Below are 14,568 nucleotides of genomic sequence, written 5' to 3'. Positions count from 1 at the left end.
GTCCTTCCACCTCAACCTCTCAAGGGCCAGGTTTACAGGTGTAGGACACAGCACTCGGTCAAATGCGAGGTTTAAACCCTGCAGAAAGCTTTTGTTAAGTGCTACAATGCCCTCTTCTTAAAAAGCTTTAAACCCAAAGATGAAACTCTCTCTCTCTCTCTCTCTCTCTCTCTCTCTAATATCTTCCTATCATGGAAAGAGAAAATTACAAAGTAGAAAGTAACATCTTTACATTGTGCACAGAGCCTTGTTTCCTCTGGCATCTATTAGACAGATGGTGCCTACTAATGGGGTGAAACATTGCCAGGACCAGACCTTAGACCCCTGGTTCCCCTGTTACAACCACAGCTGTTCAGAGCCTTGGATCCTTGTGTTCACTTAAATTCTTTCTGCTTTGTGTTTTACTCCCTTGCTACCATACCCCAAATTCTGCCTCTTCTTTCAGAATCCAGAAGCTGTTAGAATCTCTAACTGTGTTTCTTCCTCTTCCTATCTTTTCTCCTGGCACCGTCTATTGGATAACTTGATTTTGGTCCTCTCTATTTGGTATTTCCCGATTATTTTAGCATGTGCTTTTGGCCATGAAGTTCTTTCCATATGAAGGGGACTCATGTGAGATGCACCATAGCCTTCTCAACCCCCAGGATATATTAGTTTTTTTAAAAAAAGACATGTTTTTAGTTATGTGTATGTGTTTGATTGTGTGCATGTGAGTTCAGTTGACCATGGAGGCCAGAAGATCTCCATTGCATCCTTCAGAGCTAGAGCTAAAAGATGGTAGTTAGCCAGGCAAAACCAGGACTGGGAACTGAACTCATGTCCTCTGCAGAAGCAGCACTTGCTCCTAACCACTGAGCCACCATTCTGGCCTCTAGCCACGCATCAGCCTTTAAAAAAATCGGTTCCATATGACGCTATAGACTAAGTGATTTTGACTGATGTTGAAGTTAGTTTAAGCACCTCTGTGAATGTTCATAGTTTTATCTTTCCCTCTGTGGCTCCTCAGCTGTCCCCAAGGACTTTCAGTTAGCTCCACTCTTCTACACCCGACGTAGAGCTGAACAGAACAGAAGTCCTGTGGGGCAACACACACACACTCCATTCCCGTGGGACCGATGACCCATGATTAGAAAGGTGAAATTTTCAGGATTCTGTGATTTGGAAATTTGAATGTCATGCAAACTAGCAACTCGGTGACAATAACATCCAACAGAACCAGATGTTCTTAATTTCCCCGTGGATTTCACTGTACCATAGAAAAATTTGGTAGGGACGAAGTCAGAGAGTTTTGGGAAGGGATTCCTTGTGAAGGGATTGAGTGACTGTTCGGCCTGCAGTGTGTGAAGGGAGAGGTTTATTCACATATGCTTACAGCAGGCAGGTACTCAGCGGCTCCTGCCTGCTGCGTCCTTGTTAAGCAGGTACCTTCGTCGGTGGCTAATGTTTAGAGTCGGAAGTGTACTGTCCTCATCGTGAGTCTGTCCATGTTTAACTAGTAAGTGCACTTGGGTTGTTTGAAAAATCCTACACGAAGATTACTTTCACATTCGAGCAAAGAACTTAAATGTTGGTGGATCCTCCACACTCCAGCATGTCTCCCCCCTGTGCATGATGGTGCGTCCAGCTCAGCCATTATACATTCATGGTCCCTCACTTTGTCATATTTAAATCAACTTCATTTTGCTGTTATTGCTGCCATGGGAGACAGGCTATTTTTTTTTTTTTTACTTCAATTACTTTTTTTTGTCTCAACATCTATCCCTTCCAAGAGGATCTAACAGGACTCACACCAAACATTCAGAGTGTGGTTCTCATTTTTCATTATGATGATTGATGTAGGCTTAACCTTCAGGGGCAGATGCTGGACTCGAAGCATGTTGACACATTTAACAGTCGCATGTGAAAAACTGCCACTTCTCTGCCACCGGCTTGCCGTTGATGAGGCTCAAAATGAGAATAAGCATCCATCACTGAAGATTATTTGTGGAGCTTCAAGACACTGTCACAGAGATGCTTGTAAGATACCCAAAGTGTGGTGTTCCTGTATTTTTGCTGAAAAGGAAACCTCAGCTTCTGCTTGCAGCAAAGGATTGTCCCTTAGGGCTTCTCTGGTTTTTGTTTTATTTTGTTTTAATTGATTCTTGAAAATATTTGTGTATTATTATTATTATTATTATTATTATTATTATTGCTTCTAAGGACGTTTTGAGCTTCTCCGCTTCTCCCATGGGAAGTTGTATGTTTTAATAGTGGTGTCTCTCTTCCAGATCCACTGGTGGAAATACATGCCTTCCAAATGTCAAACAACAGAAGAATGGCTAAATAAATTATGACAGACCTAAACACTGCAAGGCTATGCGGCGATTAAAATTAATGTTATTTTCCTAGCATGATGGTGCACACCTAGAATCTTAGCACTTTGGAGGTGAGGCAGAAGGATCCAGATCTCAAAGACATCTTAGGCTGTCCAGTGAATTTGAGGTTGACCCGAGCTACAACATAAGACCCTGTCTTAGAAACAAACGAACGAATGAACAAAAAACAAAGAAAGAAACTTAAGAAAAACAAAAGCAGAAAAGTCATTCAGCTGGCTTTGTTAACATAGTCCTGTATTCAAAGAATACGATCCTCTTTTTTTAGGAAAATTTTTACATGTACAAAGATGCACTACTAGAGGGGATTTGCAAGATGGCTCAGTGCATAGAGTGGTTGGCACATAAGTGCAAGATTCTCTCAGCTGTATCCCCAGCATGCACATGGAAAGCCTGATGCAGGGGCATACACTCACAAGCCAAGAACTGAGGAGTGGAGAAGGCTCACTGGGCTAGTTGGTTAGCTCCTGGGCTAGCTTCAAGCCAGTGAGAGACCCTGTCTCACAGGGCCAATAGTATCTGATGCACATACCTACAGCTGACCTCTGACCTTCAGGTGTGCAAATGTGCACATGTCCCTGAATGACATATACACGCACACATGCACAAAGACATTGCGGCATGTCCACAAATGACCATCTCTCTCTCTCTAACACACACACACGTATGCACACACAGAAGGAGAGAGATAGAGAGAAAATAAGAGAAAGGAATAATATACACCAAACAGTCAGAATTTTCTCAGAAAGAAAGATTATGAATCCCATTCATTCCCTTCTTGGTATGATTCTGAATTCCCTAGTTTTTCTTTGGTGACCTCATGGAATGAAAAAAAAAATCATGCATGTTGTTTCATTACACCCCATGAATATGTTTATTTTTTTAGTACATGGATTCTTCAAGTACTTTATCTTAATTTTCCTTTATAAAATAGCCTCTTTCAAATGAAACATTAAATGATTCCTTTTGTACTTAGCATAAATATTTGAATGAGTGTATTATTAGGGAATTTTAAATTAATTACTGTATTCTCTGCTCTGTTCCCTCCTGAAAGGGACTCATGGTTACAAGCGAACACCATTTTGAGGGCTTGGATAGGCATCTGCACCGTCTTCATCTTTGTGTCTCTAAGCTCTGCTCTCAGGAAATATTAGCCTGAGCTGAGACACAGAATAGGGAAGCACCAGTCACAATAGAGCGTGGTCCTTGGCAGAGGGCTGGGTAGGATGCCCTGGAGAAGTCTCAAGATACAGTACCAATGTCAGAGGCAGTGATAAGCTGAATCGAAGGCCATGTTGGATGGCCAACCACACACTTCAAAACCAGAACAACATACCTGTACACGTTCTTTGGTGATGCTGTGTAGACCGTGGTTTCCAGAAAGATTTTAATTGCAAACAAATAAAATAGAAATGAGACAAACAAATTCATTCAGTTGCATTATGGGGTTTAATATTTCATTACTAGAATGATTTTTTTCATCCTCACAATTTTCTGTTCTTGTGTTCAGTTATACTTAACTAAAGGTTATTGATCATCTTCTTCTTGTTCTATGACTATCATAGTGTGTATATTTAAAAATATACTATTGCATGGTGAATACACCAATTTTGATCACACTTTTTATTCCCATTTGAATTCCTGGCCTCCTAATTTTCTTTTCTTCTTTTTTTTTTTCTCATGCAATTGCTAACTTTTTCAGAACATCAGGCAATTTATACTCTGAGGATTAAGAAAAATCACATGAGTAAAGTTCTCATGAGTTCAAGCTGCACACAATCGCAAAGGCAGGACGCTTATGGCAAGAACATGCTTTTCCCTAGAGGCATATAAGCACTTAATTGAATAACAGCAGCGAACAATCCTAAGTGATCTGAAGTAACCTCCCTCCTATCTGCTCTGAAGACATATTCCAAGAACAGTTCTGTGCTTTGAAGAAACTGAGGTCACAAGACTCTGGTCTTGTTTTTTCTTTTGGCGTGTTCTCAGAAGCACTTAGGATCCTCCTCACATGACTCCATTCCTGGACCATGTTCCGACATCATGGCATTCATGCCAAGACCATGCTCTTCCAGGCAGCTTCCTGCTGATGGCCAGACAGTGGAAAGGGTATTTCTGCCCCAGAGAAGGCTCTGGAAGCCTCATTCCCTGGAGGGACAGGGACAGGCTTCTCTAAGTTGCCCTGAACTCTGAGGATTTTACACCACATCCTCCTGTACCTGATTCTAACAGTCCAATTTCAATATGATTTTTTTTACTTTATCTTACTACATTTTTTTCATGTTTGATTGTTTAAAAAAATAGCAATATATCTATTTAAATTTCAAAAGAATTACTGTTCACTAACTTTTACGAAAGAATAACGAAGAGCAAGCAACCAAGAAGTTAAAAGACAGGGGAATTAACTTTAGAAAACTTTCTTGTTAAATTTAGGAAAGACAAAACAGAAATGCTGTTTCGAGACTTCTGGGTATTTAGAAACAAACCGTTCCTTCTAAAACATTACAATTAATCAAGGCTTAATTGTACCATTCTGGCTTCCATGGAAACTGCTTTTTCATCTTATACGTTTAATTTCTGGTAGCAGGGGTACCGGGCCAAATGTAAAGAAGTGTTCCTGGATCAGTAAATGTTTTCATTTCAATTAACATTTCAAAGTGTTAAGTGTGTATGTATGTATGTGTGTGCGTGTGCCTGTGCGCATGCATGTCCATGCATGCCACAGTGCTCCTGTGAATGTCAGAGGTCAAGTTTTTTGGAGTCCTCTGTGCGCTCCCTCCACCTTTACCTGTGTTCTGGGGACCGAACTCATGTCGCTCGGCTTGCGTGACAAGCACCTTCACCCGCCAGGCTACCTTGATGACTTAGCACAAATGTTTTAACGAGCGATGTTACACGAGGACTAAGAGAAAGTTTGTATGCGGAGAACACATATTTAGTCAGCTTGACGTCACAAGATACTAGCAGATCCCAGGAGGAGCACGCAAAGAGGGGGGTGGGCATATAGGCAGTGCAGGGACAGTTTGTGCGGTACGTAGGCCTGTGAAGGCCGCACAGCACTTCTGAGTGAGGCAAAACGGAAGTGAGGAGTTGGTCAGGCCAAAGCCAAAGACTTAGTCAGAGGGAATCACGCTTTTCTCACAAACTCCATGTTAGCCGTTACTGTTTCCCTGGGAGGATTCACCTGGGAGGGGAGGAGGGGGTAGGCCTCCCCACCGGCCCGATGAAGAAGCAGCGGGACCCACTCTGCAGAGTGGAGCTAGGGATCGGAGCTGGCTGCAAGGCTGCCCGTGGCTTAGGCCCACGCTGAATGGGATTTGTAGCTCTTTCCTTTCTGATCTGCCCCTCGAAGGGAAAAGGAGAAACTAGGACTGCTGGGCTGGGGTCAGGCCTAGGGTGCATGGGCAGGACCTAGAGGGAAAAAATCGACAAGAAGAGAAGAACAAGGGAAAAGCGGAACGGACAGCCCAGGTTCTCCAGCAAGAGAGCATCAGATGTGCAGAGGGCAGGTTAGTTGAGGCAGATGGCTGTTTATCCTGCAATAAAGGACAGAGGGAACAAGAGAAGGTGAGACTATTCTCATTTTCCGGAGGGAGGCGGCGAGAGAAAGGTTTTTCGCTCTCGAGTTACAAGAATACGTGGAGTCGCTGAGCCAGGATTTGCCTTCTCCAGCAGATTCTGAAGCGAGTCCGTGGTGGAAGGAGAGATCAGGGCAATTAGGCCCCCTTTGTTCAAAGCTCTGACTTCCTGAAGTCTTTCTCCATTCGAGTAGCATAGGCTGTTCACCGAAATGCACTGACTCTTTAAAACTTCATTCAAAGTAAGGCGCTTAAAATGCAGTCTCACGAAGATAATCGCATTGCCCAGCTCAGAAGTACAAGCTGTTTGAGTGGAGGGGAAGGAGTCCAGACTGAGGCTTAATTCCGGCTTTATTTAAGTTAATTTACTCAGCTGTGGGTTTTACTTTTGTTTGCAAAAATAATAATAATAATGATAATAATAATAATAATAATAATACTCGAATTATTATTCTGACAACTCATCTGATAGTATTTTGGGACCAGGTTGGATTCAGTGGAAAATTTTTAAATAAGATGGGCTGATAGTGACCAGTATTACAGCTAGGCTCCCATATCCTTTCGGCATTTTAGTCTTTCTATACACCTTTAATAAAAGTAATGCTATTGTGATAATCTTAGCAATTATTTTTCCTATTAAAATAGTACTCTAATGGGATTAAGTAATAACCATTATATACGCTATTTGAAAAACTGTCTGGAATAACAATTCAATAAATATGAATTGTCAAGCTGTGAAGATTCCTTCATATGAGTGGTTAGATTTTTTTTTCCTTTCAATTAAAAATATTCATTTTTACTTTTAGGTTATAGAACTACATTATAAAATGTATTTAAGTATAAAAGGTACTTTATATTTTTATTTGAAATAAGCGTTTTTTAACTCTTAACTATAGAGAGTGTAGCACTCTTTGCATATCTGAAAACTTTGAAATTAATTGTATTGTATTTTTATTTTTCATGGGTATATTGATTTATCATGAGAGTTATTACCAAGTTGTTTAATTTAAAAAAATCTTATTACATTTTATTTGCTCATTTTAAGTATGTGTGTGGGGGGTAGTGGTGAGTTGGCTTTTGTGCATGCCATAGCACACAAGTGGAGATTGGAAGACAATTTTGTGGGAATTGGTTTTTTCCCTCCATCATTTGGGTCTCAAGTATCAAATTCAGGTCATCAGGCCCAGCCGAAAGAGCCACCTTTACTCCCTGAGCCATCAAGCTGGCTCGAGTTACTGAACTGTTTTTTTTTTTTTAAACTTCTGTCTCAGGTTTCATATATAATGCAGTGTTACCATCAAAAGTTGCTTACCAAATTCCCATCAGGGTTTCTCTAGGAAAAATGAACATTATAGTCATAACCTCATCCCATGATGCATTTCAGGCTCAAAGGAGGTAAAAAGCACATAAACTGTATCTCACTAAACTTCATGAAGGCAGAGCGATGCCTGTGGGAGTTGTGTTAAAACTACCAGCCAGGCTGAGGTGGCCATGCCCCAACCTTCAGGCGGCTATCCTCTGAACTTTGAGTGGAAGAGATTATAGGCGTAAAAATAGATATAAGAGAAAAAAAAGCAGATGCTGTCCCTACCATGTTGGGTTACTGACCAAATCCATAGAACCATATGCCAGGGTCAACACAGGGAGGCGCTTTGCAGTTATGTAAGTTATGACTGTATGGTGTCAGGGAGCAGTGTGGGGACGAAATTTTTAGAAAGCTCTGTTGGGGTTCCTGGGAGGGACATTAACACGTTACCGACTGGTTCAGAGGATACTGATTTTTCAAGATCTGCGCCTGGTTTACAGTTCCTTATAATCACAATCCCAAGAAGCAGAAAGGATATATGTGGCTTGTGTGTGTGCTTCTCTGTATGTGCTCACATATGTGTGCGTGATGTCAGGCAGTGGAGTTAACGTAATGAAGATTCAGGAGATGGTGACATCTACCCATTTTGGTCTGCTTCATCCTTCTGGGCTAAGAAAGTGAACTCTGGTGTCACACTTCACAGTATTTAGTCTTAGCCTGACAATTTGTCATTAGCCTGGTGGAAATTACTTAACCGGTGAAATGGGAATAATATTGATACCTGTCTCATGGACCACTGTGGGAATTTTTAAAAAAAGACATAATGCGGAGGGTTTAGGGGATGGCTTGATCAATAACGGGCTTGCTCTGCACGCATAGTGACCTGAGTTTGGGTTCCCAGAACTCACAGAAAAGGCAAGAGTGGCGGTACATAGCTGTAGCCTCTGTTTGGTGCCAAGGGAGTGGAGGAGCAGGTGGATCACTGAGCTGTTCAGATGAGCCAGTCTTCCTGAAGCAGCAGCCTCCCGGGTCAGTAAGACCCTGTCTTGAGAAATGTAAAGAGCAACTAGAGGAGACGTTTAATATGACCCCTGGCCTATCCATGAACACCCATGCTCATACTACATGCGAATCACATAGAACAATGCCTGGAGCTCAGTAGGTTCTTGTCTTAGTGAGTGCTCCTTTTAATTAATTTAATTTCAGACACTCAGAACTGGGGCCAGCAAACAAAAGTTGTAAGAATTTTGTTTGACTCCAATACGTGTCTGTTTTTGCCTCTTTAGGGATGAGAGGAGAATCCTACTTCATTGGAATGAGGAGCCTGGGGCAGCAGGCATCCATCCCTGAAGATGGAGGGCTTTTCTTCCTCTGCTGCATAGACAGAGACTGGGCTGTCACTCAGTGTTTTGCTGAAGAGGCCTTCCAAGCAATCACTGACTTCAATGATCTCCCCAACTCATTGTTTGCCTGCAATGTCCACCAGTCTGTATTTGAAGAAGAAGAGAGCAAGGTAAGACTCTTTTTCTGAAGCATGAGGAGATTTGACAACTGCCTCCTTTCTCATTGGATCCTGATCTTCTGGAAGTTTTTAGATGTGTTTTCTTGGCTCTGCTCTGGACATTGGTTATGAGGATCAGAAAAGCCTGGCTAGTGTAAGGTAGCTAGGGAGGTAGAGGTGTGCCTGTGTAGGTTGTGGGTGAGGTTGTGTGGACAGGAACCCAGGCCTCACTGGTTTGTCCAGCTAACAGAAGAGGTGGTATTCCAAATCTAGCCTGTAAGAGGCACTTCCTGAGTTAAGCAGAAGAGGTTGAAAACTCTGAAAATTTTCTTTCCTCTGATTCCACCAAAATGTAATGGGGCTTTCCCAAAACAACACAAAGACTTTTTAACCTCTCCACTTCTTCAGTGTGATGAGTGTTCTGGGATGGTCAGGAAAGGAGAGCTAGCTGGCCATCTGAGTTTTTCTCTGCTCTGGTGTACCTTTGTGGAGGTTGTCACCCACTGTGTTGTGCTGGTCACCAACATGGTTGCTCCATGCTTTGATATGATTGTGGACTGGGGCTGTCTTTGTATGAACATTTTCTAGTTGCTCATTTTAAGAAGCCAACTTGTGTTCGTGAAAATGTTCCCAGAAATCACAGTAAATATTCCATGTTTTGGGATTCTTCTCAACTTTCTTTCAGACTGCAGGTCTTTTAAATGGTATAGATGGTCCAATCTTACTGCATAAATGTGGATTCCAACTGATAAATATTTACTGTCATACCATATTGTAAAGCATTGGTATTTTCTAAGGGAAATGGTTTTTCCCCCTAAACTGAAGCGTGAAGCTCTGTATGGGCTGTGAACACTTTCTGATTGCCATTTCATACACTTTAGCTCTTTTTATTTCTAAAGTCCAGACACTGTTGACTTAGCACAGCTAATTGGAAGTTTGGTTTCTGAGTTTTATTGATTTTCGTGATTGTTCTTAATGAGCCACAGAGAAAAGCATTGTGTGTGTGTATGGTGGTAGTGGGGCTTGGGATTATTTCAACCCATTTAAAGGCCCTGTATAGCAATATTGTTTTGGCCTTGAACAATTGAAACTGTGGGCTGAAAATAGCTTGAAGTGCAATAAATTATCTGTGATTAGGAGCTTCAGGGCCATGATTACCAGGCTATTTAAAGCAAGAAAGTAGCACATGCCATGAAGAAATAGGATTTTTCTTCTCGGATTAGAAAGCAGATTATAAAACAGATTATCGTTTATTTGGGGTAAGTTATTGGCTCTGAAATATACTTGCCATGAACTATAAAATAAGGCTCTCCATTTTTTTTTTCTTGTGCTTTCCATTTATCAGAGTGTCACAGTGAAGAAGATTCTCCTTGGAGACGTAGTGGAGGTTTTTATTCTTTCATGATTAAACACTACCAGTCAGTTGAAACAATAGCTACCTGGGAAGGTACTGATATTTTTAGAAGTGCTATTGTGTCCTGGAGAGATGTGAACAAATTCACCCTGGGTCAGGAAACTGATGACATATGAAAGTAACAATTCCATCTTGGCGAACTAAATGGGTTTATGAGACCTACTTAAAGGAGCATAGGTAAAGGGTAAATTACAGGGGAAGAAATTACTCAAAAGTAATTGAAAGTTGCTTCAGCATGAGTGCAGCTCAGGAAAGCCAGAACCCTGGAGTACACTGCATGATTGCAGGCAGTTTAATAGACGGGACAGTGTCTCAGCTCCTCAGTACTCTTCATTGCTCACATAGCCTTGGGAAGGAAGTGGATTTCTGCAACCAGTAAGTTTTAGGGATTTCCTGGGAAGTCTGAGTTGTTTATTTCCTGACTCTCTATCACCTCCTTTAAAATTTTCTGAGTCTTAATGAGCTTCCCTTTAGAACTTCCTGGTTTTTGATGACCTTCCCTCTAGCGTGGGGTGATTTAATCTGGAGAACATATTTGCATGCATTTCTTTCAAGACATGCTGATCAGCAGAGTTTAAATTTTGAACCCTGAAGGATAAAGGGCCTAGGGGCAGCATTTATGAGAAGACTGTGCCCATTTCTTTTTTTTTTTTCATTTTAAAATATTTTATTATCCTTTATTACAATTTATTCACTTTGTATCCCAGCTGTGGCCCCCTCCCCCATCTCCTCCCAGTCCCTCTTCTCCCCCTATGCCCCTCCCCTAGTCCACTGATAAGGGAGGTCACACTCCTCTTCTATTTGACCCTAGCCTATCAGGTCTCATCAGGACTTGTTGCATTGTCTTCTATGGTCTGGCAAGACTGCAACCTGGGGCAAGTGATCAGTGAGCCTGCCACTGAGTCACCTTCGCTTTCTCTGGCATATTTCATTTCATAATGAGCCAAACACTTTCAAAGAGACTTTCTCAAGATATAGATATATACTAAACCTCTTTTGAGATGATTGAGGGAGATGAAACCTATGCTATGGGGCTAGAGATATGACTCAATAGCAGAGCAGTTTATTAACATGGCTGAGGCTCCAGGTTTAATACCAGCACTAAAAGATCAAAGAGTAATATTAAAGCTTAACTTATATGAATATCGATGCGAATTCAATTGTTTATACTCTTTCAATAATAGATTTGGAAAAAATATTACAAACAATATGTTATTTGTCTTGTAGAAACATCTTTTGATCTTCTTTTTTTTTTTTTTTTTCAATGCAGTTTATTCAGGAACCTTGAACAATCATCTGACCCTGGGGAAAGCCAGCCCACAGCTTAAATAGCCTCTGGGTAGCCAACCCCAGCGTGCCACGTGGGCAATGCAGATAGGTCCACATACATGGAAGCAAGCCAGATCCTCAGCCTTAGCCAAATGTGGAATTGTTCGGGACAGAGAGCACTCACCATTGGGAAGGTGGAAGGCGGAAACCAGCTCCATCTTTAAGGCATAGCATTCCACAGCTCTCTACAGTTCCCCCTTTTTGTTTTAGATGCATCAGGCAAGAGTAGCGGTCTGATCTCTGATATTAGAAATAAATTGGGACTTTGTACTGATGTTCATTTAGGTGTCATCCACCCAAAGAGCATCAGACCCATCCGATACCTTTTTCTCAGAGGCGGGACCTGGGGCATCAACCCGCATGCAATCAGACATGCTCTTCTCTGGGTCCAAGACTGTGCCCATTTCTATGTGGATCTTCTAAGTTGTGATTGGAAATTGGGCTACGAAATGTTCTCAACTAGTTTTTCCTCAAAGTTGTTGTGTAACAGTATGAGATGGAATTTAGTTTTAAAGTAATCTGATAATACATTTGGTAAATATGATATAATAAGAGGGAACCCATTTTACATGATTGAGATACTGATTTATAGCCAAGGAGGTGGATTTTTAAAAATTAATACATTATTTATTTAGTGTGTATAAGTGTGTATGTGGAAGTCAGAGGATAACTTACAAGAGTTGATTCTCTCTTTTCCATCATGTGAATCTGTTATTGAACTCCAATTGTCAGGCTTGATGGCCAGTGCTTTTACCGGTTGAGCCATCTCTCTGGGTCAGTAGCTACATCATTAGACTTGATAAAGCAGACAGGAACTCTTCTAGCTTGGTTCCGTCTTACAACCACCAGTTGTGGAAAGTTTCTAGAATATTAAATAATCGGATGTAGAATCAGCTCTGATTTAGTCAAATATTCATGTATGCACACATATTACATTTGGTATGCATATTTATTACAATACATGCTATAGGTATGTATCATATGATATAGTATACACAGTCTTATAATACATAAAGAGCTTCTCCTGTGACTTGGTTAGTATTTGCATGCCAAATGTTCCTCAGAAGCACATGTGTAGGCTTTTTCTCCAGAGTGGCAATACTGAGAGTGTGGTGCCTTTAAGAGGCGGAGCCTAACAATGGCTCTTTAGGTCACATAGTCACCCAGGCCTGTTGTATCCCAACCATGAGGTAAGTGACGCTGCTCTGCCGTGATGTGTTGCCTCAACACAAGCTCAAAGCATCATGGGTCGTGGGCTGAATCCTCCCAAAGTGTAAACCTGAATCACCCTTTTCTCCTTGTAATTCGATCACTGGTATTTATTGTGCAGTAACGGGAAAGTAACATGGATCTCTGGTGTTTCAATAATCTTTTGAAATTTAAATAATTATATGTACATAGATGGATGTGCCTGCTTATCTGCATATGTGCCACAGGCGTGTAGGTACCCCAGGAGGCCAAAAGAGATTATTAAAGTCACTGGCGCTGGAGTTACAGGCAACTGAGTACTGCTGGACCACACAATGTAGGTGCTGGAAACTAAACTCAAGTCTGCTGTAGAAGCAGTACATGCTCTTAATCATCTTGAGTCATCTCCCCAGGACCCAGTTTTGCCACAATTCTGCTAAATATATGTATACCTTATTCCACAAGGATATTATTTCCTCAGGATCCAGCTTTCACAGATCTGAGCCTCAAAGTCTGATGATGGACATGTTTTCCAAAGAATGCACCATTTGGACATTCTGTCAGAGTGGGAGGTAATTTTAGACTGAGAGAAAAGAAACAGAAAGCATCCTCGGTCCCCACGTTTGCCTGTGAGCGGTGGGGGGGGGTGGGGGTGGATGGTGGCAATTGTTTTTGTATTGTGTTGGGGAAGACGTGTTCTGTAGCCTGGAATTCCATCAGAGAGGTGATGCTTAGCTTTCATTTCTATGGCCCATGTGAGTGGGTGGAAACACATGTGACTAGTCATGACTTGGTGCTTTCATTTGGTCATGATCTACTTTTGAATTATGCTATTTGGACGTTGATTTTTTAGCCTGTTGGTATAATTATTGTAAAGCATTCATTTTAAGTTTCTTAGCTGGATAAAAACTCAGGCCTCTGCTTTCTATTGTGAGTAGTATTTCAAGAGTCTCCTCTCCATCCTCCTATGTGTCTGAGATGCCTTTTCTAGGGCACTGTCTTTTGCAAGGTAAGTCAGGAAATACTGAATCGGATCCCTGGTATCACAGGGAATTATCCAGCCATTTTTGTTTCTGCTTAAGTATTCTCCTGTGCACATTTCTGCCATCCTTTAAAATTTTTTGTTTTAACACCTGATGCACATTTTTTAAACAGCTTTATGAGGGTTTTGACGTTCATTCCAATTTTCAGTCAGGCAGGATTCTGAAAGATCCCATTTTGATTTAACGCTTTGGCAATAAGTGAGCACAGACTTCAGCATGGCTTGTTGTGGTCCAGATGGTTGTGTTCTGTTTATATAACACAAAGGATAACCAGAGCTGGAGAAACTGGCACGCAAAACCAACAAACACAGATTGCTGTTTGCATGATGCAGCCTGAAGTATAAATATTTTTTGTGTCGAATCTGTTTAGAACTGAACTAACTCTTCAAAACATTCAATACCTGGAAATTCCTATGGTTCATTTCCCTCTAGTATGGCCCACCCTCACTGGCCTTTCTGGATCCCGCTGTACTCTGGAGTCTTGAGGTGGCTAAGGGTGGAAGGAGTGACCTCATGCTGCCATGGGTCTGCTTGATAGGACCTTTGAAGGGAAAGAACAGCTATGAAATATTTATCTAAGCACAGTTGAGTAAGATGCCAGCAAGGTGATTTCATACTGGCTTTTAAAGCATTTACATTTTAATTTGATAATGATAATGATAACAATAACAGCACTCTCTGTAGTAACCATGCTGTGAAGTGCCAGGTGACTTTACAAGTGTTTTATAAACACCAAGCCTTTCTACGGTCACGCCCAACTTTGTAAGGTAGGCTCTTTCTGCCCTTCTACTTCCTGGGCACGTGGCAGGATTCCATAGCTTTGAACTTGCCAAGCTG

At 41.4% G+C, this 14,568-nt stretch overlaps 1 protein-coding gene across 1 annotated transcript in view; it reads left to right on the top strand.

Moving 5' to 3' along the window:
- Rcan2 (regulator of calcineurin 2) overlaps nucleotides 1-14,568 on the top strand; it is a 212,208-nt gene that overhangs the window by 18,913 nt on the left and 178,727 nt on the right. The window contains exon 2 of the mRNA XM_021643193.2: nucleotides 8,543-8,769. Within this exon, the coding sequence (XP_021498868.1) occupies nucleotides 8,545-8,769 (225 nt within the window). The 5' untranslated portion in view covers nucleotides 8,543-8,544. The remainder of the gene's footprint in view (nucleotides 1-8,542; nucleotides 8,770-14,568) is intronic.

This window comes from Meriones unguiculatus, chromosome 16 (genome assembly GCF_030254825.1).
Source record: "Meriones unguiculatus strain TT.TT164.6M chromosome 16, Bangor_MerUng_6.1, whole genome shotgun sequence".
NCBI classification, from domain to species: domain Eukaryota; kingdom Metazoa; phylum Chordata; class Mammalia; order Rodentia; family Muridae; genus Meriones; species Meriones unguiculatus.
The sequence above is the reverse complement of the archived record's forward strand: the minus strand, read 5'-3'. Positions and strand labels throughout refer to the sequence as shown.